We start from the raw sequence: 23,504 nt of genomic DNA on the forward strand, positions 1-23,504 counted from the left end.
CTGAACTAACACCTTCCCTCCCCCTCCAGCCCCTCCGAAGCCTTCATCGCCCTCACAAAACTACACGGCACCGTCCTGGAACCCACTATCCGCGCCGCCTTCGAAGCCCTCCCACCCATCACCGACCCCGCCTTCCTCTACGGCGAATGGACAGGCGGCAGCTTCGAGAACGACCACCCGGGCCACGCAACGCTAAAATCGATGCGCTGGGCGGGCAAGAACTTTCGCGATGTCAACGACGTGGACCCGATTGTCGTGTACGACGACCAGGGAAAGCGGGCGGTGGGCGAGGCGTTCGGGGCGAGCTCCGCGCGGCTGAGGAAAGTGGAGCTGTGGGGAAAATTGAGTGTGGCGATGGTGTATGATAAGAATCCGATTATTGATCAGTTTCGGTTTGTGGGCGAGGATTTGGTGGCGGGCGCGATGGATGTGAAGCCGGATACGGGACGGGTGTATTATTTTTATTTGAAGAGGAATAAGAATGGGGAGGGAGAGAAGTTGTAAGAGGAGTTGAGTGGAAGGTTGAGATGAAAGGGCGGAGTGTTGAAAGCTGAGTAGCGAAACAGATGACGAAGGTGAAGTATTGGAAACTTGAGTAGAGCAACACAGAAGCAGTAGTGCTTATATGAAGAAGCTTTTTCTAGTCCAGTTGGAGCTTCAATTGAATTGATAGAAGGAAATTAAGACAGCCATTGGAGAAGTAAGAAGGCCTATTCCGGAGGCATACGGGGTATTGCCACCCATCCTTCGCCAATCCACATCTCATAGCAAGGTTCTCGTCTGAAGCTCTTCAGAGCTTAGTACTTGACGGAGAAGCCACGCTCGCCTTGCCTCGCTTCTATATCTGACTGTTCAACGCCCGTAACGCGAGCTGCCCGGGGGCCTTTGTTGAGATGCTGGACGAACTCGGTGAGGACACTCTCGCTGCCCTGTGCTTCGCCCTTCACCTTCGAGGCAGGTCAGAGTACAAGTCGATTCTACGAGGGCAGGTAGTAGCTTGCCGTTCCATCTGATGCATTCTGGACGAATCCTTTCACGCCCAACTTCTTAGCTTGCTGCTGGGTGAAGTCACTGTTAATGGTGAGAACATGTTGAGGCTGCTTGGGCAGGTGCCGAGTTCACCGAAAGCAGACGCCTATGGGGTCCAAGTTAGCGATGATCCGTCTGGGGTGGAGCTTGCAATGGCTGACCTTGGACTTCTCCATCGACTTTGTACGCAATCTGAGGGGCATTAACACGAGTCTGATATAGGCCGGATCGGGTAGTATATGGAGGGGCAACATACCCGCTTGTCGGCCATTTTGACGGTAGATGAGAGAGAATTTCCCATGGGATGGTGATAGCAGGTCTCTAGGAGAACAGTGTAGGGAAATGCAGTTACAGCCAGAGCGTTTTAAGGGTCCGGCGTCAAACAATGAATTTTAATCGACGTCATAAGACTGCCTTCCCGCGGGGAGTAGCTCAAGGCGAGCTGACTCGGTGCAACCTCAACATTCCAGAAGGCTCGCCCTAGCAGCACATCCCGCGTTATCTCGATAGGGCAGATTGCAGCAGACAAAGACCTCGGGCTGGCCTGTGAATGCAGCGCGTTGTTTTTGCTGGCGACGCGTTGATCGCTCGGCCCGGCACCTCAGGCACCTCATCTCCGAAACGTATTCGCGCTTCGTTCATGCGTCGAGCCCCCTTCCACACCACCTTCTACCTGAAACCCACCGCGACACCACACATGCCGACACCGCAACTACGCTCATCGTAACCTGAAGACCCTCTGCATACCCTCATCCAAGGACCATACCCTCCTCCCATCAGGCGCCTGGAATGCCCGTGGCCTTCTCCGCGTTTTTGCCAGATCACCATGTCTGACGATGCTTTGGCTTCACCTACCGTCGAAAGACCCGGTTCGCCTTCACCATGGGTCTCACCCTCACTCGCCATAGGAGCATGTCCGCCGCTGGACCGCTCCATTTCAACGGCATCCTCAGTTTCCTCCGTCTCTGGTCGATCCTCCAGCTCGCGCCTCTCCGATAGCGGATTACCAGGCAGGCGGCGGGGCTATATGCGACCAGAAGGCACAAAATTTGCAGACTCGGCTAGGAATCGAGAGAGCGTTCAGAACCTCGGTACTATTGCGCATCTGCAGTACTATTTTGCGCGAACGGGCTTGCTGGACGGGAAAGGGGCACAACTGGCCAAGGCACGAAAGTCTGGAGGTGGAAGCGGCTCCGAGTCACCATCCGGTGCGGTGGAAAGCATGTCCCCTTTAACCATGCTTTCGGATAGGGACGCGGCATTCGATAGGTCAGAGCTTCTGCTGGGTGACTCGCAGATTGGGGATGGGCTTGTGGAGAGCCCAATCGACCAAGAGGATGGATCGAGCAGCTGGGGTGATTATCAGGAGCCCATGATGCTCCCTCCGACCGTCAGCACGTACAAAAACACGCCCGTTTACGTCCCGCCGCCGCCAGATATGGTGGTCTTGAGAAGAGAACTACGGGAAGCTATGGTCGACGCACTGCAGCTACTAAAGGAACTGGACAAGGCAAGCGGAGGGAATAAAGATGGTGCTACCGCAGGTGCTGCTGTTGAGACGGAGACACAAGGGTGGTACGAGATACAGGGCCTGCATTTCCTCGACATTGTCACACTTGCTATCCGAGCCGCCAAAAATTATTACACCGCACACGAACAGCCGCAACGTTTATACTCGATCAAGTCCGAGCGACAGATCCGGAAGGAATTGTACGAAGTCCTAGATATCCTCAAGCGCATAGCCACACGCAATTTCGCTGGGGGTGTGAAACCCCTTGAGCGGGAGGCGATCCTGACATGGGCGTCCGGAATCGGGAGGCTTCTCGACACAGAAGAAGAAAAGGAGAGGGTTGAGATTGAGGAGCGGGAGAAGTGGAGATGGCGGGAAGGTGACTGGAGCGGCAAGGAGCGAGATCGAGAGGTGCTCTTCTTGCGCTCTTTCGACCCTGATTCCGAGGAGCTTCCAGACTGGACAGAGCCAACAGAAGGAGTCGAATTGCCAACGCCGTTCCTCAAATCACTGCAAAATGGCCTGCGTCTCGTTCATCTCCACAACGCGCTAAACAAGAAGTCCCGCCGGCAGTTCGAGGAGATCAAACACTACCACACGGACACGGCTAAACCATACCGATGCGCAGACAATTTGCGATACTGGATCAAGGCAGCCCAGCTGAGATGGGACGTCAAGCTTGACCTGCTTGACGTGGATGTAATGGCTGTGGTACACGGCGACGACGCAGCCGCATGGAGGAAATTTGACGAGGCCCTGCTCAAGTGGTGCAAAGGCGTACGAGAAGAGATCATCGCAGAGTGGCAAGAGCACAGAAAAGCCTCGCAGTCGAAAACACCCACGCTTCGGACCTCGTTCGCAGCATAAAGGTGGCTGGTCTGAGACTCAGTACGACGTTATTGGACCGCAACGACTATCGGTTGGCCTGCATGGCGGGCCGAGGTACGAGTAGGGTTTTGAGCACAGCGGAGGCATTGAAATTGGCGATGTTGCATCTTTTCTTTCCAGACAGCTGTCTGATGACACAGGCATTTGCCGTTTATTAGCACCCACAGTTTGAAGATACCCCTACAGCATCTTATTATTTCCATAGCGCGGACGGAACATTCTCCAATCAATCTAAATGCCAGAGAAAAGGCAAAATGAATCAGAATAGGTCGCGACGTTCACAGTTGCTGTGAACCATACGGCACTCCCATATCAACTCTTCATGCAAGGTGCGGTGGCGGCGATCGTGAGCATGGAGCCACCCCCTGGTTCGTGCAGCGGGCTGCTCTCCGTCTGCCCATGATCGCGTCTCAGCGGACGGAGGGACGGCAGCGTCGATAGGCCGGCAGAGTATGCGGTATTGTCGCGAGCGTGTTGTTCTTTGGCCGCTCCGGCGTGATATTGCTGGCTCCTTTTTATGTCCGCTGGTATTTTACAAGGAAGGACCTTATCCGTCAAACGCGAGCGCGGTGCGCGTCTCCAGGCCGTCAGACCCTTGGAATTCCGGAGATCATGGGCCTGCTAAACTGCCGCACTTCTTGGCGTGTGCCCTGGGGGGTTGTGCAGCAGTAGCGCGGGGCAGTGTAGCCGGGTTCGAGGTCCTCCTGGATATCATGGAAGAAGTTTTGCTATGATATTTCCCTTGTAGGTGCTCCCAAGGAGATGTATGAGCACATAGCTTCCATCAAAATTAAATAGCGCCTGCCAACTATACGCTGTACATTGGCCGCTCCAACGGCAACTACGGAGCCTCTACAGCGTCACCGCACCGTCGTACGAATTTGTCTCGCGCGGTCTCATATCAAGCTGAGGGACCCTTGACACTCTTCACTACGGTGCTGGCTTATCGTGGTCGCGTTTCTGGCATGCCTTTGAAAGGACTTCACCCTGATCCCGACCACCATTGTGCCCTTCATTATACTGCGCGACTGCTGGTGAAATTGTGCATGCCAAGCTTCCCCGGTTTACAGCCTCCCTAGTGTTGAAGGGCTGCCTGTTCGCTGCGCAACACTCTTATTATCCCCGACCTCCTCCTACAACCATCCATTCACTCCTGAACCTCAGCAGAGCCCGCGCTCCCCCATGACGGGCAGCCCGGCCTCCATCCATCTCCTCTCCCCTAACACACCGCCTCGCCCGACGACTGCGCCATCCGTCTCCGATGCCAACCAAGTGAAGCCAGCTGTTCGACCTCACTCCCACGTAGGGCTTTTCACCACATCACCGCCCGCTCGGACGCCAGCCAACCCGGACGACACTGCACTGGAAGGCCTCTTCGTCTCTCGCAAAGCCTCCCCCGGCCTATTGGCCCGCATGAAACTGCTGAACCAGCAAAAGAGTCGCGTTGTCTCGTCGCCCATATTAGGCCAGGACAAAATTGGGAAGATCCCAGAGAGCCAGCTGCGGGAGCTGGACATCTTGCACAACAGGGACGGCTCCATTCGCATCCAGCGCCTGGGCCGTGCTTGGACTGGTGTTGGGCCAAACCCGTTTCTGGAGCCTCAACACACCGGTGACAGCCTACCGGCGATGGATCAAGACCCGCCGCCCGGTTTCGACAGCGACCACTCCTCTGTTATCAGTACCAGTGATCGAGTCGTGCCCTCAGACTCAGAGCAGGACGATACTCCGGACACCCTAGGCGAGGATACGCAAAAGTACCGCCTGCCAGACATCACGAAGACGAAGAGCCTCTCGCAGTCAATCACCGAGACCCAGTCAATTGCTGAGACCCAAAACAACTCGGAGCAGGAGGAACCTGGGCCTACTCCTCCACCAAAAGACACACCCGTCACTCAAGCGCAGAGCCTCGATGGTACCGAGACGGAGGAACAAATTGATGTTGCGTCGTACTTTACGCGACGCAGCCACATCGCCCGCGCAGCCTCTATCTACACGCTCTCCCGCGTATCTTTTACGAACCAAATACAGCAATTAACTTCCATCTCCCTCCCACCCGCCGCCTCTCTTTCCTCCAGCATCTCCGCCATCCCCACTTCAACCGCCGCTGGAAGGGCCTTGCATGACGCTGCAGGACAAATCAGACTATGGATGACCAAAGCGTCCGAAGTTCTAAACGGACTAGATGCAGAAGATGACGTCGAATGGGCTGCCGCTGCAGGGCGAGAAGGTCTAGCCGAGGTAGATATTGCAATTGGTCGGTTTGAAAGTCTAGTCAACGTCTACATCACCGCCATCGAGGAATTGCAATCACGATCAGATATCGCAAGCCTGCCTGCTAAGGCATTGGAAGGGCTTATGGGACAAATGGACGAGGTGGTCCGCGACTGGAATAAGATCAAAAAGACCTTGAAAGAAATCAAGAGCCAAGTCGAGATTGCAATGGAATGGGAAGAACTTTGGAACATTGTCTTGGGAGAGATTGGTCTCGAGATTGAGAACTTGAGCCGACTGGTATTTGAGATGGAGGAACGTCGACATCGAGCCATCACCGAGTCCGTCTCTGAGTCTGCCGAGAAGTTTGACATTGCCGAATTAGAGACCATCGTGGAAGAGACCCCGCGACAAATCAAGACGAATAACCGATTCAGTCTTCCCCCTACCTTTTCGGTCAGCTCCCCCATTTCGCCAATTCCGCAGATGGAACAAGAAAGTTCAAAGCTACTAGCTTTATTCGCCCGCATGCAACCACTACGAGCGTCTCTCGATTTTCTCCCCATGCGACTAGCGTCGTTCCAGAATAGGGGTGCCAAAGTGTTCCCCACGGCTTGTGATGATCTAAACCGGCGCAAAGAAATCTTGGAAGCCCAGGAGAAGCAATTGGAAGCTGATGCCGATGCACTACGACAAGAACTTGGCGAAGATAAATGGGTGCACAGTTTCAGACAAGCAGGCAGTAAGGCACTGGCTATGTGGACGTCACTCACAAAGAGTGTCCAAAAAGTACGACAGGCCATCGACGAACAGGACGACGAAAAGCTGGCTAGTAGGATCTCTGCCTACAACGACAAAAAGGAGCATTACCCACCGTCGATGAGGAGGGTTTTGGAGCTTATTGATATTGAGATGAGGAACCGATCCACCGTGAATGGGGAGATCTTGAGGATCCAGCAAGACGTACGGCAAAAGGTTACAGAGAGCGAGAGAGAGATTCAAGAGATGGACGCAGTTCTTGACTACTTTAACTCGAATAAGGCATTGCGAGATTCGGTGTCTACGGTCTTTTCGAGCCGGACAGAGATGTCTGGCAGTGCAATCGACACTCCAGGCAGCTCGCCAGCATCTTCGGTCATAAATATGAGCCGCAAAGGCAGCGAGAACGGCCCTCACACGCCGAACGTTGGGAGAAAATCTCGTCAAGGAAGCACGGCGAGTAGTGTACAGTCCGTATCCTCCAACAGGAGGTTCTCGAGCCTACCAACGAGCGTCAGCGCTGTAAGTCACATTCCTCGCCACTCCTTAGGTTCACGACTCGAGTCGATGTCTATATCCCCTTCTCGCGGGAGCTCGCACACTCCTTCTGTGCACTCCAATACACCCCGATCTGACAGGTCGGATGGTACAAAGCCCCGATGGAACTCGTCTGTCAACATGAATGACACGATCGTGGGGCACAACTTCAAGCCACTTTCGGCGACCACTCCGTCGCCCCATCGGAAGTCTCCCGCTATGCTTCGATCGATGTCGACACAATCTGCCATTCCCGTCCGCAGTCCGCTCAGTCAATCGACGGCGTCACCTCCTACTTCGAAAACCCCTCGACCTTCGTCTACTACGCCCTCTCAACGACCGTCCGCCAGCAAGCGCACCTCTTACATTCAGGCCCCCTCGACACCATCACGGGTACCTGCCACCCGCACGAGCTCCTCGTCAAAACTGTCAGCCAGTGTCACACAATCTGGCCGTCGCGTTAGTCCGATGCCAGAAGCGCACGACGAGAATGGCACGGTCGAAGAAAGCCCAACCACTCGACCGAAACTCGCAAGACCATCGAGCTCAATGAATGGTCGGAGGGCCAGCATGCTGCCGCAAGCTAAAACTCGGCCCACCAGCGAACGTGTCGTAAGTACCGGCGGCCGTGAGAGTCGTGTTGGCGGCAGGATGTCCAGCATGGGCAACAATGCCGATGCAGACCGGCCGCGGTGGAAAGGCTAGATGGTAGGGATGCCACATGCTGTTGGTGCTGTAATCTGTTCTGTCCTCTCCGCTCTGTAGCTTGACGCGCAAAACAAAACGTGGTTGGACGTGCTCGTTCTGGCTGTGGTAGTGTATACCAGACTACTCGTTCTAATACCCTGTTGCGCTTGCTTACTCTCTCTCTTGCTCTTGTTGTATCGTTTGACGAATATGGAGCGTTCTCGTCTCATCTCATGTTATCTTTTTGTCTGTTCGGCGCTCGGAGTTAGGCATGTCATGGCCTGGAGGGGCCAGGTATGCTTGCGCTAGAGTGTCGTGGTAGTGCGAGATGGCCTTGTCCGGCTATGTTTCTCTTCTTTCTTCCATTGCGATGGTCCCCTTTTGAGAATTGTTTCGTTTCACTGTGGATACTTGGCGACGACAGTATTTCTTCCTGGAGGAGGAGAGGGGGTTGTGGTGGTGTTCACCCAGAACAAGGGGGCGAGATATGTTAGAGATCAGTTTATTGCCAGATGGGAACCTCTAGGTATGGTGATGGGTGCGGATATTGGGACATGTTTGTCGGTCTGGGATTAGGTAGTGTGATAGTTTGGCGGCGGCATTTAGTTAGCTAGGCTACCTATACTACTATCTAAAAGCATCGTCATTACCTGGAGTCGTTCTGTGATAGTGGGTTTCTGATGAAGTCTTTGAAGTAGATACCTATTCGACTGCCGAACTCTACCTCGCCACCACAATCTTCGGATATCCCCTATCCGCTGCAAGCTGCACATCCCCAGCTGCACAGCCTCGCGTTCTTCTAGCCGAGATGATCCTATGCTACAACCGAAGTTCGTTTAAGCAACTCAGCCATGGATCCCCTAACCACGGAACCTTAGCACCCGCGCCACAACTGCACCGCCACAAGCCGCCACACCTCGCTTCCGCTCCAGCTGTCAGATGCAAAGTGGGTCGACGGCTCACGATACTTCGTATCTGCTTAGGCACCTTATTGGACGCGTCAGGTGGAGGCAGACCGTTATTGAATCGATGCTGCTACTGCACGACGGATAGACTATTGGCATTGATGGGGGTGGGTTGAGGGTTGAAGGTATGCACTAACATCCCGAGGTGCTGGGAGGAGGGCGTGAAGATAGGCTTGTGTTTTGGCTCAGGAACAGAACCCACTTCCTGCTTCGATTCCAAGGTGCCGGCCAAGCCAAGGTCCCGGTGTACGGAGAAGCCGTCGAGGGATGACGGGGAGTTTCTGCCGCTCTGCAAGCGAGGGCGCAATTCACCAATCCCATCCCGTTCTGGCGAGATACCGGTCTTTGAATTGCCATGCATCTGACGTCCGCACGCGGCTCCCTGACAACTGTTCGAGCGCCGGCGCAACGCCCGCATGGGTTGGCTTTGTGGAGCAGCCAGTCGCGCACGCCGTCGAGCGGCTGCTGGCTCGAAGCGGCAAGGGGCCGTGGAGAGATCGCTGCCGGTTTGGGCGGTGGGTATGACGTGAAGGTGCTGAGCGCAATCAACCCTCGACGGGGGCGCGAGCAGGGAATCGGGGCTAAGTGATAATGGTGAGTAGCTGCTGCGTTTTGGATGCCTTCCAATTCCGCCTTTCTGTTGTTGTTGTTGTTCGTCCTGTCTGTCCCGTTGAATTCTCAAAGGTCTCGAGACCGCGTATTCGTCAATCCACAGGAGGCGACCCAATTGCGGGCGGAAGTGCCACTTTCTATTCTCGGCCCAGATCCCAAGACGCGAGTGGCGAGTGACTGATCCATCCCGTGGTGATCTGGTGCTCTGGTCCCGCCTCCGAGCTTTATGCTATTGTTTCACGCGACGACGGTTCCTGAGTCCACCACAAGTCTCTGTCCTGTCGTTTCTACACCATTCACCGTCGCTATTGAGAGCCTCACTCGCTTCTTAAACCAAGAGTCTTGAACCAGCGAGAGGATATATATCGAAACAGCCGCGTTGAACGCCCATCACCATGGCGCAGCCCACCGCTGCGTACCCGGATAATTCTTCGAGCATGAAGACTAGAACCGTGGAACAACCAACCCGCCGCCGCTCCGTCTTCATGGAAGTCGGCCTCGTCGATGAAAAGGCTTTCGCCGCCGAACGCAAGCCCCATACCCCGATCCTCATAGCGAACCCATCGCCAAAACGCTCGCGCCCGGCGCTGAAAGTACGGTTTCGCAGCCAAGCCGATATCTTCGACCACAGCAAGAGCGAGGACGTGGAAACAGACGCCGGATCTGAAGCAGAGGCGGAAGTGGAAGACGACGGCTCGCTGGCGGCGATGACGCTGAGCACGGTCCCAGAAGCGGGAAGGACGTATTCCCGGCTTTATCGACTGGGCATTTTCGCGTTTGCGCTGGCTGTGTTGTTGCCATTGTTGCAGGGAAACTCTGTTATGGGGGCTAGTGAGAGGACGTTGTTTGGGGCAAGGGGAGGCGTCATTCCGAGGCATGATAGCGAGATTGTGGTGGAGGATGGATTAGTGAAAAGGGAGGATACTCTCACCACAATTTGCAAGAGGTGGAGCCATCAAAGTGAGTGTGATTGGAATTGGATGTAGTGAAGCTAAGCTAACGAATTACAGGCGCTATCGTTAATGGGACGCTCTACATATACGGTGGCCGGGTAACTACCGATTCTCAGCAAAACAGTGATACTTGGAGTATGTTTTAAGATCAACTATTGGAACACAAGGACTGTGCTGATACTTCGCCTTAGCGAACGATTTCCTAACCCTCGATCTAACTAAATCATGGCAAATCGGCTCTCCTTCCCTTACAGGTCTTCCTCAACCCTCCGGGCCGCCAGCTGTTGCAAACGGCTACCTCTGGAACTCTCTCAGTTCACTCTTCCTCTACGGCGGCGAGTTCTCCGACACCCCCGTCGAAACCCCGACTGCTGCCTTCTCGACGTGGGAATACGATATCCCCTCATCCACCTGGAAGGAACACGCCAGCCCCAAGACCTCTGGCGGTAAAAACGCGGAAGGGGATGGTCAAGCTATCCAGCGTGCGGCTGAAGGCGCTGGATTTGGTGTCTCAGCTCTAGGGAGAGGATGGTACTTCGGTGGACACCTGGATTACCTTACTACCGAAGGCTGGAGTATCGACACCGCGCGGGTATACTTGAAGAGCTTGGTTGAGTTCACCTTCCCTGGATATTCGAATGATGCGGTCACGAGTCTTGAAAATGGCAAGACGGCAGGGGATGACGGAGTGTATCGAAATATCACAGAAGGTGGATTGCAAGATGATGCCGGTTTCACTGAGAGAGCCGATGGGTTGTTGGTCTATATCCCCGGCTTCGGAGCTGAGGGTATCTTGCTCGGACTTGCTGGGGGTACGAACGCGACTTTTGTGAGTCTAAGAAGTAGATGTTGTAAGGTTCGGGTGCTAATGATTCGCAGACCCAGATGAACGTCATTGATGTTTATGATATCGCCAATTCGACATGGTACAAGCAACCTACGAGCGGGAAGACACCGGAGTATAGGGTTAATCCCTGTGCTGTAGTTGCAGCTGCTGCTGAGTAAGTCAACTGATGCTCACATTACACGCTCTGGATGTAGCTAACTGTACACTTTAGTGGCTCATCCTACAACATCCACATGTTCGGCGGCCAAAACCTCGTCCCGTACAAAGAACAAGTCCAATACAACGACACGTGGATCCTCTCTATCCCCTCCTTCACCTGGATTTCGGTCGACACCTCCAGCCAAGCCGTCCCCTACTCCCGTGCGGGCCACACCTGCAACGTCTGGGACGGCCAAATGATCGTCGTCGGCGGCTACGTCGGACAGGATCTCTCCTGCGACTCCCCCGGCATCTACGTCCTCAACATGTCCTCTCTCGAATGGGGGACCCAGTTCACTGCCCTTACAGGCGACGCTGCCACGAAAGCCTGGTCTGGCGGCGGAAACGGCGAGGGTTCTAACCCCCTTTCCCAGCAGGGCAACCAGCGCGGCTTCAACGCCTCCTCTGGCCTGGAAGGGTCCTACGGCTACCAGGTCCCCGCGGTCGTGCAGTCCATCATCGGCGGCAACGCAACTGGTGGTGCTACGCTCACCGCGCCCGTCCAGACTCCCACTGCCGGCCCCTTGGCCACCGGGAAACCAATCACCTACACCATCACAGGCCCCAGCGGGGCGACCGTGACGACGACTGCTCCACCCTCTGCCGCTGCGGCGCCACCAGGAAAGAGTGGCCCGAATATTGGCGCCATCGTCGCCGGGGTCATCGCGGGCGTCTTCGCGATCATTGCGGCGTATTTCGCATTCTGCGCGTGGGTGTACCGCAAGCGGGTCATTCTGTGGAAGGAGCACGCGCAGATGGCGCAGCGGCAGAACGAGAAAAACGACACCGTTGCCGCGGGCACAGCGCTCATCCCGCCCAGCAGCTCAGGAGCTGGGGGAAAGCGGAGCGGGAATGGGAGCGCGAAGGTTAGTAGTGAGAGGCCGCCGGGGAGTTTTGCGGGAAGTGGGGTTGCTACTGGGAGTAGTGGGGTGGCGACGGGGAGTTCGGGGGTGGATGGGATTGGGCCTGCTGGAGCTGGAGCTGGAGGCAGTTCGGGGAGGAGGAGTAGCGCGGAGAGTAGCACGGAGGATCTGCTTATGGGGCAGGAGCCGACGTTTTGGGGGACGAGGGGTGTGTTGCTGAATCCGAGGAGGAGTTTGAGGGTTATTAATCGGGATTAGGGGAACAGTTTATATTTTAGGATTTCCCCGGGTATTTGGTATTCTGATCGTTATAGCGATTTATGAGTAATGAAATTTCTGAAGTCAATTGGAAGGATTGGTGGGATTGGTGGGATGTGATGGTGTTTTGATATTGATTCAAAGGTGTGGATGATGTGTGAATTTTAATGATCTCTATTCGGACAAAGTTTGATAGTCATGACCTTTGAACCGGTAGGATACCTTCAGAGCTCACATCTCCTACCTTTCGGAGTACACTTTCGATAATTAATGTGAATCTTCACAGCTTTGCCTCCCTCGAAAGTGATATTTTCCAGTAATAGTTAAAATATAGATGGAAAGTGTACTTTCTTATGCTTCGCGAATTTCTCTATTCAATCAGGATTTTTCATATGATTCGATCTCAATAAATCAAGTGCATACACAAATGTAGTCATTAAAGGAGATGTACGTAGTAGTCGAAGGATTGTGGCTGTGAAAAGCTCCCCGCAAGTGTGGCTTCGCCGACACCAGCACCGTTTCAAGGTCAGCTAGGTGTCCAAACTCTCCCTTGACTACGTCCTCACCCAGCAACAGCAATTCATGATGTCTATAGTCTCTGGCATGTATCTACCCTCTGCTTGAACTATTATTTTCTGACTGAGATCACTAGAGGCCATCTGGGCCGCATCTCCCACGACCACCCGCGGCCAACCCACCCCGCTGTCGTCAGATCCCAAGGGCGAGAGGGTAGCATATGCGGTACGACGCGTAATTAACACCAAATAACTGCAAACTGACGCCCCCACTCTAGTCCAACAAGTCAATCTTCCTACGAAACATCGACAATCCAGCCATCAGCAAACAATACACAGCCCACACCTCCCAGACTTCTGTCGCCCGCTTCTCGCCCTCAGGCTACTACGTAGCTAGTGGTGACGTCTCTGGCACCGTGAGGGTATGGGACTGTGTAGGAGAGGGCGCTACAAAAGGTCATACATCTCCCGCAAACCTTGTTATTATATGGCCATTTTCTGAAAGATGAACCACGCTGACGGCCCTCTTTCTCCTTGCAGGCGAATACCACATCATATCCGGCCGCATCAATGATATTGCATGGGATGGCGACAGCCAACGGATAATTGCTGTCGGTGACGGGAAAGAACGCTTTGGGCACTGCATCACGGCAGACAGCGGCAACAGCGTGGGCGAGATATCTGGACACTCTTCGCAGATCAATTCGGTTTCTATACGCCAGCAGCGGCCGCTGCGTGCGGTTACTGGGAGTGACGATACGAGTTTGGTCTTCTACCATGGTGCACCTTTCAAGTTCAATACGAATCTGCGGGGTCAGCATAGTAGATTTGTGTTTGGGACTGCGTTCAGCCCGGATGGCAACGTGTTTGGGAGTGTTGGTGCGGACAAGAAAATTTGGCTATTCGATGGCAAGACGGGCGAGCAGAAGACCGCAATCGGCGATGGCGTTCACACGGGCAGTATCTTCGGGATTTCTTGGTCGAAAGACTCGAAGCAGTTCGTCACGGCGAGCGCCGACCAAACTGTCAGAATATGGGACGCCGAGGCTGGAAAAGCTGTTCAGACGTGGAGAATGGGCGAAGAAGGCGTCGTCAGCATTCCCGATCAGCAAATGGGAGTAGTCTGGCCCTCAGGACGGAGCGACGGCCTCGTCATCAGCGTCGACCTCGAAGGAAACCTCAACTATCTGATCCCAGGCTCTCAAAAACCGACGCAGGTCGTCCGTGGACACCAGAAGAACGTCACTGCGGCTGCTATATCTGACTCTACATTCTTCACCGGCAGTTTTGAGGGCCGCATTCGAGCTTGGGACATCTCCACAGGCCTCGCCGACAAAGTCGATGGTGATGGCCACTCGAATTACGTAGCCGGCCTCACTGCGACGTCGGCAAAAGGAGAACCCCAGGTCTACAGCGTCGGCTGGGACGACTCCCTCCGCTCCATCTCTGTCCCAACCAAGACCTTCACAGGCTCTAGCACTTCCCTCAAGTTCCAACCAAAATGCGTAACCACCACCTCCGGCACCGTTCTCATCGTAGCACCAGAATCCATCGAACTCTACAATGACGGCGAATCCGTAGGCTCCTTCCCCGTCAAATACACCCCCACCACCATCGCCGCCTCTGGCTCCACAGTGGCCGTCGGGGGTGACGACAAACTCGTCCACATCTACACCCTCAGCGGCACCACCCTCAAAGACGCCTCCACCGAGCTCCGCCGTGCCACCTCCCCCATCTCCGCCCTCGCCTTCTCAGCAAACGGGGAACGTCTCGCCGTCGGCGCTGCGAATGGCAAGATCTATGCCTTCGAAGCTGGCGGGGAGTGGAAACTCATCACCGACCGGTGGAGCGCGCATACCGCGCGAATTACGAGCCTAGCGTGGGACGAGAGCGCGGAGGCGGCGGCGAGCGGGAGTCTGGATACGAATGTAATGGTGTGGAGTGTGAAGGATCCGGGGAAGAGGATTAAGGCGCTGAATGCGCATAAGGATGGGGTTACGGGGGTTGCGTGGGCGGGGGTCGGTAAGGTGGTGAGCACGGGGGGTGATGCGGCGGTCAAGGTGTGGAAAGTGAGTGGGTTGTGAGGAGGGAATTGGAAGAGGGGTGTGGTAGGGGGGTAGTTTGTAGTTTTGAGCGTGCATAGTTATAAAGCCACTGGCGTGCTTGTTCTTCACCACACAGTGATGTGGTTCTAACAGTGATGTGATTCTACCCAAGATGCTTGGGATTACATTTCCATTGCGAGCAGAGCAACGCCGCGGACTGATTCAACGACGGCACTGGTTACTATTAAGAGCTGGATATCATCTTGCATCATCACGCACTCCACACCAACCGCTTTGCGATTATCCCGAGCTTCCACACCTTCCAACGCGAGTGGTGGATGTTGGCCTCGACGACGGGGCCGTGAAGCTGGTTAAGTCGAATGGGGCAATGAGGCAATGGGGCAATGAGGCAATGGGGCAATGGGCAAGTAAATCTGTCTCAGCCATTGCTGGGGCTTTACTCAAATCATCACGACTACCACATCGACAGTATGCTACGTCTCCTGCTAGCGGAGCATGCCCATGGATCGGATATTATGGAACTGATATTATGAGCTTGCTTACAATTCACCTACAGAAAAGAGCTCCCGCCAATCGCATCCAGAAAAAAAAAAGTTCATACATTTGCATGAGAATGCGCCTCAAGAACGCCTGTAAAAGTGCAAAACTCAGGCATGTGCCCGGGGCTTCGTGGCATACCCTCATGCCGGATTTAGCACCGCCATACACCGATACGCCTACGCATTCCAGTCCAGCTTCTGGAACTTCTTGCCCTCCTTCGTCCTGGGGGGCTTCCGGCGCCTTGCGCGGTTCGTTGATGGCCTTCTCCGAGGAGCTCGACTCAGATCGCGAATGCTTTGCAGGAGCAAGCCCGGGAAATTCAGACTCGTCCTTTACATCGGCCTTGGACGGAGTGGCTGTCGTGGTCACACGCGTATCACGTCACCATCTTCCCTGTCGGATCGACTGGGACAAAGTCATCCTTGCTCCTCGTCAGGCTGTTGTAGATCTTCAGTGGGGGCAGCTGGGCGTCAGGTCGGGCTTGAGGGGGATCCATGGCGGCTGTTTGCGACCGTCGGAAGCCATGCTACGTGCGCTCAACTATTTGAGATTGAGATTGTCAGCGTCAAAGAGTATTTGTCTGAGAAAGAAAGAAGAAGGGTCGTACTTTTGGTAGGGGAAAAGAGACAGCTCGACTTAGCGGTGTGATAGTATTAACATTACTGATCCGATTCTACTTCAGCTGTTGTGTTTGGCAAATTGAGGCAGGAATGACTCACCCGAGCAATCATATTCCCTTATTCCCAGCTCTCGGCAAAACTCCGGTTAAGGAAGTAATCGATAGCCAATTGCTTGAACAGCTTCCCGTAAGCTGGCTTCTCCGCCTGTAATATAGCAGGTTTCCGAGGCGCAGATAACTTTGCGTTAAGTTGCTAAGGTCGTAATAGATAAGAGTAATGTAACAGTGATGCGCGTTATAATATGCGATGCGAACGCGGTGGATTAATTGCTAGACTTCTGCCTCTAGAGTAGTTAGTTAACGTAGTTCATCGAGAGGCCTTCGAAAGGTGTTGCATTACGACGTCGACCGACCCCAGCTGGACCTTTTTGCGATGAGAAGGTTTAACGGAGGTAGCCTGGTTGTCATCTTCAGCGACACTTTCGTGCTTATCCGGATGGGCGTAGATGTGATCGGACATGATTTCGGCTTCGATACGATGGCTTGAAAGTAGGCTGGAAGGAAGACTTTTGAAGTGTGGTCATCCAGGCCTCGATCTCAGTTCTGGTATTTGAATTACCCATTTCGCCGGATAGTCGGCGATCCGGCTTCTTGATTGTTAAGTGTAGTACATGCACCCCACCTGCTAATCGGTAGCTCCTGATCGCCAGTCAACGGGAATACAACCTCTTAATCGCGGTACCAGAATGGGATACAAGCCCCCGACCGCTGATCATGAGGTTGCACAAAGATGATTACTAGGAAGCGGATGACATACCTTCGTGAAAGCGTAGTAAATAGACAGAGAGCAGCGTGGAGTCATAGATGCCTACCGTTTCAACCGTGTCTTCCTCGATGGTTTCCCTGTATAATTCCACCGCTTGGTCGGAGTAGTGACCTTTTGCCTCGATCAGAGTTCCAAAAAGGAGGTTGAAGCACCCAAGACAGTAGCAAGAAGCATTGAATCATCTCCATTTCGTCTCTCGAATCCAGAACATACGAGGGAGGTTCATGTAACCGCCCAATCCAACATGCAAATCCAGGGTATCAAGCCGCGATCCTTTTCCACCCAAAGCCTGACGCGCCGCAAGGAAAATTTATACAAAGCTCATGCCAACAGAGACTCAGGAGGAATCTAGAAAAAGAGAAGACAAAAACCAACGCCGAAATATGCTAAAGCCACAACTGCATGCACGCAGAGTGCAAAAAAAACGCCAAAATTGATGCAAAAAAGCCAAATGCCGTAATTGAAACCCAGCGGAAAGCTGCGCCGTTTGAATGTGAATGCAGAGAATAGTGACGCGATCAAGTTCCCAGAGCAAGGACTTGATCGAGTACCGAGTTGAGCGTATCTTGATCAGCTGTGGAACCGCCCTGCCATGTCCATTCAGCGTCATCGAGCGCAGCATCAGCACCGGCGCCATGACCAACGCCGTTAGTGAGGCCTTTAGCAGCACCGTTGACGCCGTTTACTCTTTCTCTTCGGTCCGGTGTTTTAGCTATTTCATCGCCCACTTCTCGGCCCTCGAACTCGACGTCTAAATGGCCACCATTTGTGATCTGGCCCGCGATCAGGGGTACTTGACCGAGGTAGCTGTCACCAAGTAGGAGGACGAGTTTCAGATCTTCCATGCTTAGTGGTGGTCGTGCGGCTGCCGACTCAACCTCTACCGGTAATCGACCACCGGGGTTCTTAACCACTTCGCCGCGAGCAAATTTCTCTTCTTCGGCCTCTAACCGTCGCTTGTAGCTGGCGGTTTTGACATATGGTGCACCATTTGAGGAGATACGACCGAGAATATTCGATAGTGCTTCCTTGATGTAGGCCTCCGTAGCAATGTTCAAGAAATCCGCAGCCCCTGGTGCTGCACCGTTTGCGAGACCTTCTTCGTAGCATATGGGCACCATGCGCGCAGCAATAGTTTCGCGGTCTGGAAATTCGTTCGTTTCGCTAAATAGAGGTTGGGCGTACCGTTTCCGGATTTCGAGGTCCCAGTCTATAAAGTGATGATGATTAGTATCAGTTTGATCGGTAGACAGTTAGCGCAATGAGGGATCCCTACTGGTCTTGCTATATCCGCCCGCGGATGCAGGACCGGTATCTGGAGGCTTAATTTGTCGCGCACCATGATAGTCCGTCATGGTCTGTGAGAAATGATCGTAAGGCGACGCCTATCGAAATCGCCATGTTAGCCTTCTATACCAATATAGTTCCAACCCACCATCAAGTAGGGCGAATGAACCCTTACATCTTGAATAGTCTTTAGCCGCTTCCGCTCTCGCCTCGGTAGCTGCATAATCTCCTTCTTCAACCTCTCCTCCCCCTCGTCACCCGTCGCAGACTTGGTGACAGCAGTCGGCTTATCACTCGCGCTGACCCATGTTGCTACGCCCGGTTCCGGGGGGTCTCGGTACGTGTTGCCATATATTGCAGTTATAAACTGATTGTGGAGGTGTTCGCGCGCGGGATCGCAACATATGAAGGGGTCGATGCGACGGGATAGTTCCTCTTGGTTGAGCTCGCCTGGGAAATAACGTCAGCCTTCATATTCAGGGCCCACGAGAACTGGCGCATCAGCCCGGATAAAAAGAGGCCGTACCTATCACGAAACATCTTATGGCTTCCTTGTATATGGTCCAATCTGTGTCTCCAACGGCTGACTTGAGCGCCGTGTACAGCGGCTCGAGATCAATGCGCGGAGCGGTGACTGTAGGCTTTCCTACCGGTTTGACAGCAGGCGCGGTGGTTGGGAGAGATTTGGAGGAGATGATGGGAGTCGAGGTTGACACGGTGATGGTGTCGGGGCGGATGGTGCCCGCCATGGCTGGCGACGCGGAGGGTGAATTGCGACTGCGCGCAGGACGCGAAGCAACGGGTTTTCGCGGAGTTTCAGATCTCTAGCAGGTCGGCGGAGGTGGGTTATGAAGAACGGTGATGAAGAAAGGTCGGATTATTGATGGTGGGCGGGGGTTTTGATGGCAGAAGTGGGAGGGCGGCCATGCGGTTTGGTTGCGTGAGGTTGGTGATGATGCGGTTGGTCTGGGGGGGACCATTAAAACTCCAGTAGTTATAGTCGCGAACAATAGGACAATCATTGAATTAAAACTAATTTCTACATAGCATAGCAGGCCTTCCATGCTGAGTAATTTTAGTATTTAGATCGAGAATGAATTGATTGTGGCGGCGCTATCAAGATGGAGATCGTCTACTAAGTACAGTAGGATCTTTGGTAGAATCAATCGGATTCTTTCACCATCTTGTAACGGCCTTCGAATGTCACCAGAAGAATTCAATCGTATGCGGAAGCTTAAGGATTTAACGTCTATACATTTGTACAAATAAATCATGGGTCCACCTCTCATCAGTCATTCCAGGCCGTCTACCCATGGGTATTCCCAAGCAAGATTTCTATACGAAAACAAAAATTAGCGCCATTCGCCCATTCCAAAGCTTGGTATATCGCGCCAGTTCATAACCGTTCAGACAACAAAACGTTCAAAAAGACTAAGCAGGTATCTTACCATTGCTTCCATCCGCGATCTTCGTATGCTGGTGCTTCTTTTTTGCGATAAAACCCGTTACCGAGTAGAGCACAACCACACCAATCTGTGGAAGCATCGCTAGCACGATATAAGCAGCGATATTCCCCGAAAACATGTTGAATATCTTCGTGCGATTCATATTGCCGGAAGTGTCAAGCGTGAAGCTTGCCAATAGCGAGTAGACAACGCGCATGAACAGCAATGGTATCGCAAACCCAATGGCAGGTAGGAGGGTCCTTTGCGGCTCAGACATGAGAGAGCGCGCGCTCCAGTAGCGAATTAAGCCGTAGGTAATGCCGATAAGAGCAACGAGGAGGAGGCAGGAGGAGATCTTGGAATAAGTGGCGCCGCTGTCGTACTTGGACTTGTTGATCTGGCCGTTGCTGGTTGGTGCGCGATTGATACCACCCATTACGCCAAGTGCAACCGCGACAATGACCACAAGATGAATGAGGCGGAGAAAGTGTGGGAGGTTGGTGAGAAGGCCGCGGACCCCTCGACTTGAGGACTTCGAAGCTTTTGTGGGAGTGGATCCGTTGAAGAACGAAAGGGTAGCGCTGAGGAGCGGACCGAGGGCGATTTGGTAGAATATTTGCGTCGCGACTTGGAGGCCGATGGACGCCTTGGAGGGGTTTTCGTTGGTGTAGATCAGGAGGCTTGCGCCAGTGATTTTAACTGCAATCAATCAGCACATCAACCCGCGAAATATAAGAGTATACTCACACATGGAAAAAATACACATAAATAGCCATCCGGTGTGTTGACGTACGCCAAAATGAACGACGTTGTGGATTGCTGGTGCTAGAAGGAGGATATATACGGCGACCTCAATGGCCGCAATGATACCGTGGTTTGAGAGCGCCATATCGAGGGTTATCAAAAGCTCAGGAACTCAGAAGAGCTGGCGAAGCGTGGCGCTGAGCAATGATCCAGAGAACGAGAAAAGAGGAGATATCACCAAGAAATGGTCCAAAGAACAAGAAGAGAAGGGATATCGTTGAGTGAGAATCTGCACAAAACACAAGAGATGAGGACAGGAACGCACTGAAAGTAATCGTTGCACTGGATAATTACCTATGGGACAGCCGCCCGTATCTTATATGTATTCCCCCTCATATCAACTGCAGGGGCGGTCGTCATTTCAAGCTCGACGCCTTTGCTCGGATTCAGCTTGGTGTGGTCACAGCCACGCCAGCCGCCATGCAGAGATTCAGTGAACGATCGAATGGTGGGCCCTGTTCAGCTGTGATACGTCCGTAGACGCTCAATGGCACTCATTTGGGTTTAAGGGGGGAAGGCGAAGCATTCATCGGCAAAGCTCGTGCATGTTGGTGCATGTTGGCGTCGGATGAAACGTTGGGGCTGGGTAGAGGAGTGCGCTATACCTAACTCAAGGCTCATGTCGCGATTGGTTGGAGGAGCAAAGAGCCGCATCATGTGCCTTTCCTCTCATAAACAGTCAAATAATCTTTCAAGAAGAGTTATTCTGTCCCTATCCCTATCGATCAAGCGCAAAATATTTACATCATGAGCAAGAATTGACGATATGCGCTATTGGAACCTCCATCTCATCAGGAGATGGTATACCGTGGAACGCTTTGAGTTCCAAATCAGACGGCATATCACTTCAAACATTAGGAAATATTGAAGAGAATAATCCAGCTGGTTTTCAGAGATGCCCAGCAAGGCGCGTATTCTGGGCTGTCAGGCTGTGAGGCTGAGCGGCAGCCGCTGCAGGTAGGCTCGATCAACTCGTAGCCTTCTTGACCAGAATGCCTCTCTATCTACCCATCTTTGCGACCATATCATCCGGACTTGTCGTCGGGTGTCGATTCAGAGCAGACGCTGACTGATGGATCCCCTAACAATCACCGCTGCTGTGGTAAGTCGGATTTTACTGTCAGCCGTGGGAAGCTAGCTCGTCGGCGGCCCTTGCTCCAGCCTGGCATCTATGCTTTACGGACCACTCTAAGCATCTTCGTATTATAAATCACGCGGAAATGTCTGACGTATTGTGTTAGTTGAAGATAACAGCGGTCGGCGTGAGGACCGCGACCGCCCTGAACGCACTCCGAGGCCACTACAAGAATGCGTCAATCACTATCGGCAGTCTTTGCTCGGAAACAACCATCATTGGCGCATCGCTCTCGCAAGTCCAGACCCTCTTCCTCCAAGATATCAACGGCCGGTCGGATCAGATCAAATCAAGACCCGATCTTGTAGCCACATTCGATATCGCGTTGACCGGATGCATGGTCGTATTCTCTTGCCTCGACGAAGAGGTACGGAATCTGACTATGGGTACCATGGACGCAAAAAGCGTGAATTGGAAAAAGAGAGCGCGGGCGGTGTGGAAAGAAGACACAATGAGGGAACTGTTGTCGCAGATTCGAGGTCAACAGACGGCGTTGACTCTCCTGGTCCAACTTCTGCAAATGTAAGTGATCATGGGCCACCACAAGGATCTCAGAACATAAGCTAATGTAATATAGGACATCCATCAACGAAATGGGACAGATGCTCCGTCAGAATAACGCTATGATCAGGAAGGTTGCAGAAGACGCAGAATCTCTCCGCGCAGCGAATCCCACTGTCAATGCACCGGAATCAGTCTTCGAGCAAGACAGCTCTCGTAACAGCATCTTCGAAATATTTGATGACAACGCTTCCCAGATCACTCGGTTTGAGTTTGACAACATTGTCCTACAGTCTCCTGCTTATCGACGATACGGTGGGAGGCGTCGAGTCGTCAATCAACGTACCTACCCGGACATGGTTGATCTCAGGGACGCCAATACCATGATCCACGATCCGATGGAAACAACAGATATCAACGAAGGTGTACGCTCGCTTGAACTTGGAGCAGTGTCCACTGCGAATACACAAACATTAATTTATCACCCCAAACTACTCGCCGCTACCGAAGCGTCTGTCCCCCGCTATTGTTTTACAAGGCACTTCTTCGACGTCTTCTGGTTCATCATCGAGTGCGACTTCGAAGATAACAGTCATTGGGAACTGCAGCGTTTCTACGATGACTTTTACAAGCTTCATATCGCACTGCTCACCCACTTTCCCGTAGAGGCTGGCATGTCAGGTAACGCTGAGCGAACTTTACCATACTTGCCAGGTCCAGTCAACTACGTGTCCCATACTATTACTCAGGGCCGCAGGTTGGATCTCAATGAATATGTCAAGAACCTTCTTAAGCTGCCGTCTCACATTACGCATGGGACACTTGTCAAAACTTTCTTCGCCCCTCGTGAAGGAGACCACGAGATTGAGACGATCGACCCTCTCGACCACGTCGCCAGCGAAGGGGCTGCTGCTATTGAAGACCTCAAAACTGAGCAGGCAGGCAAGCTCCGGAGTGCACTTCCGGAGACGTTGTCCTTGGAAGGCTTCAGAGCATGGTCGGCCATAGTTCGTAACAAGAAAGACAACGACGAGTTGAACTTGTCCATACGTTGTTCTATAATAGACTTGAAGGTAGTAGGAGACCGCTGGTGGGGCCACAATAAAAGGACTGGCGAGACTGGGTACTTCAAACGTGAAGACGTCTTGCTTCTAATCCCAGTTTCTCGAGGTATTACTGTGACTGCTAAAGAGACATACACAACAGACAGTAACCAAAGACTAAGCTTTCAAGTAGGGCAAGTCATTGAAATCCATGTTCGTGATTTCAATTCCCAGTTCTCTCTCAATTAAACCCGACCGATTTGCCTTTACGTCGTCACAGTAACCACTGACTAGTTACTACAGGACATCCGACACGGCAACTACTGGTATGGTTCTATCGGGAGCAGACATGGACAGTTTTGTGTATCCTGCGTGGACATAGCATCAAATGTCTGTGCACAGA

At 53.1% G+C, this 23,504-nt stretch overlaps 10 protein-coding genes across 10 annotated transcripts in view; 6 read left to right on the plus strand and 4 right to left on the minus strand.

Moving 5' to 3' along the window:
* Positions 1 to 721, plus strand: part of BDZ99DRAFT_464911 (uncharacterized protein) — a 1,232-nt gene extending 511 nt beyond the window's left edge. The window contains exon 2 of the mRNA XM_033720436.1: positions 30 to 721. Within this exon, the coding sequence (XP_033574980.1) occupies positions 30 to 504 (475 nt within the window). The 3' untranslated portion in view covers positions 505 to 721. The remainder of the gene's footprint in view (positions 1 to 29) is intronic.
* Positions 722 to 797: 76 nt separating this feature from the next.
* On the minus strand, positions 798 to 1,589 carry BDZ99DRAFT_447127 (Acylphosphatase; the record flags this gene model as incomplete). Its single annotated transcript, XM_033717994.1, has 5 exons — positions 1,286 to 1,589; positions 1,191 to 1,221; positions 1,123 to 1,135; positions 1,002 to 1,071; positions 798 to 947 (listed from the first exon to the last, which is right to left on the minus strand). Exons 1-5 carry the CDS (start codon positions 1,328 to 1,330, stop codon positions 798 to 800), a joined length of 309 nt encoding a protein of 102 aa, XP_033574981.1. The 5' UTR covers positions 1,331 to 1,589.
* Positions 1,590 to 1,691: 102 nt separating this feature from the next.
* BDZ99DRAFT_464912 (uncharacterized protein) lies at positions 1,692 to 3,730 on the plus strand. The gene has a single exon (XM_033720437.1). It carries the CDS (start codon positions 1,856 to 1,858, stop codon positions 3,404 to 3,406), a length of 1,551 nt encoding a protein of 516 aa, XP_033574982.1. The 5' UTR covers positions 1,692 to 1,855; the 3' UTR covers positions 3,407 to 3,730.
* A 1,560-nt stretch (positions 3,731 to 5,290) lies between these two features.
* On the plus strand, positions 5,291 to 7,624 carry BDZ99DRAFT_361136 (karyogamy protein; the record flags this gene model as incomplete). The annotated part of the gene is made up of 1 exon (XM_033714680.1): positions 5,291 to 7,624. A coding segment is annotated over one exon (2,334 nt), but the record flags the coding sequence as incomplete, so codon positions are not given.
* A 1,865-nt stretch (positions 7,625 to 9,489) lies between these two features.
* BDZ99DRAFT_510096 (uncharacterized protein) lies at positions 9,490 to 12,550 on the plus strand. The gene is made up of 5 exons (XM_033724447.1): positions 9,490 to 10,161; positions 10,212 to 10,289; positions 10,346 to 10,983; positions 11,034 to 11,155; positions 11,213 to 12,550. The coding sequence occupies exons 1-5, from the start codon at positions 9,597 to 9,599 to the stop codon at positions 12,318 to 12,320; spliced, it is 2,511 nt and encodes an 836-aa protein (XP_033574984.1). The 5' UTR covers positions 9,490 to 9,596; the 3' UTR covers positions 12,321 to 12,550.
* Positions 12,551 to 12,874: 324 nt separating this feature from the next.
* Positions 12,875 to 14,919, plus strand: BDZ99DRAFT_447137 (WD40 repeat-like protein; the record flags this gene model as incomplete). Its single annotated transcript, XM_033717995.1, has 4 exons — positions 12,875 to 12,921; positions 12,973 to 13,061; positions 13,114 to 13,291; positions 13,376 to 14,919. Exons 1-4 carry the CDS (start codon positions 12,903 to 12,905, stop codon positions 14,917 to 14,919), a joined length of 1,830 nt encoding a protein of 609 aa, XP_033574985.1. The 5' UTR covers positions 12,875 to 12,902.
* Positions 14,920 to 15,386: 467 nt separating this feature from the next.
* Positions 15,387 to 16,325, minus strand: BDZ99DRAFT_572890 (uncharacterized protein; the record flags this gene model as incomplete). Its single annotated transcript, XM_033728242.1, has 5 exons — positions 16,161 to 16,325; positions 16,049 to 16,103; positions 15,827 to 15,981; positions 15,580 to 15,783; positions 15,387 to 15,422 (listed from the first exon to the last, which is right to left on the minus strand). Exons 3-5 carry the CDS (start codon positions 15,935 to 15,937, stop codon positions 15,387 to 15,389), a joined length of 351 nt encoding a protein of 116 aa, XP_033574986.1. The 5' UTR covers positions 15,938 to 15,981; positions 16,049 to 16,103; positions 16,161 to 16,325.
* Positions 16,326 to 16,926: 601 nt separating this feature from the next.
* BDZ99DRAFT_420779 (uncharacterized protein) lies at positions 16,927 to 19,125 on the minus strand. Its single transcript, XM_033716932.1, has 4 exons — positions 18,700 to 19,125; positions 18,349 to 18,623; positions 18,163 to 18,271; positions 16,927 to 18,096 (listed from the first exon to the last, which is right to left on the minus strand). The coding sequence occupies exons 1-4, from the start codon at positions 18,920 to 18,922 to the stop codon at positions 17,405 to 17,407; spliced, it is 1,299 nt and encodes a 432-aa protein (XP_033574987.1). The 5' UTR covers positions 18,923 to 19,125; the 3' UTR covers positions 16,927 to 17,404.
* A 479-nt stretch (positions 19,126 to 19,604) lies between these two features.
* BDZ99DRAFT_478526 (uncharacterized protein) lies at positions 19,605 to 20,507 on the minus strand (the record flags this gene model as incomplete). The annotated part of the gene is made up of 2 exons (XM_033722176.1): positions 19,605 to 20,317; positions 20,366 to 20,507. 2 exons carry the CDS (start codon positions 20,505 to 20,507, stop codon positions 19,605 to 19,607), a joined length of 855 nt encoding a protein of 284 aa, XP_033574988.1.
* A 987-nt stretch (positions 20,508 to 21,494) lies between these two features.
* Positions 21,495 to 23,350, plus strand: BDZ99DRAFT_522623 (uncharacterized protein; the record flags this gene model as incomplete). Its single annotated transcript, XM_033725716.1, has 3 exons — positions 21,495 to 21,524; positions 21,664 to 22,079; positions 22,135 to 23,350. 3 exons carry the CDS (start codon positions 21,495 to 21,497, stop codon positions 23,348 to 23,350), a joined length of 1,662 nt encoding a protein of 553 aa, XP_033574989.1.
* Between the last annotated feature and the right edge of the window lie 154 nt (positions 23,351 to 23,504).

This window comes from Mytilinidion resinicola (genome assembly GCF_010093595.1).
Source record: "Mytilinidion resinicola strain CBS 304.34 unplaced genomic scaffold BDZ99scaffold_13, whole genome shotgun sequence".
Taxonomy (NCBI): Eukaryota; Fungi; Ascomycota; class Dothideomycetes; order Mytilinidiales; family Mytilinidiaceae; genus Mytilinidion; species Mytilinidion resinicola.

What these genes read in the sequence shown, in the direction of transcription:
- BDZ99DRAFT_464912 (XM_033720437.1), top strand. Translation starts at nt 1,856, where the DNA reads ATGTCTGACGATGCTTTGGCTTCACCTACCGTCGAAAGACCCGGTTCG.
- BDZ99DRAFT_510096 (XM_033724447.1), top strand. Translation starts at nt 9,597, where the DNA reads ATGGCGCAGCCCACCGCTGCGTACCCGGATAATTCTTCGAGCATGAAG. An exon ending in CAAGAGGTGGAGCCATCAAA is followed by an intron (nt 10,162 to 10,211) that starts GTGAGTGTGATT and finishes AACGAATTACAG; the next exon opens with GCGCTATCGTTAATGGGACG. An exon ending in GCAAAACAGTGATACTTGGA is followed by an intron (nt 10,290 to 10,345) that starts GTATGTTTTAAG and finishes ACTTCGCCTTAG; the next exon opens with CGAACGATTTCCTAACCCTC.
- BDZ99DRAFT_420779 (XM_033716932.1), bottom strand. Translation starts at nt 18,922, where the DNA reads ATGGCGGGCACCATCCGCCCCGACACCATCACCGTGTCAACCTCGACT. An exon ending in CATAAGATGTTTCGTGATAG is followed by an intron (nt 18,624 to 18,699) that starts GTACGGCCTCTT and finishes GTTATTTCCCAG; the next exon opens with GCGAGCTCAACCAAGAGGAA. An exon ending in GGGCGGATATAGCAAGACCA is followed by an intron (nt 18,097 to 18,162) that starts GTAGGGATCCCT and finishes ATCACTTTATAG; the next exon opens with ACTGGGACCTCGAAATCCGG.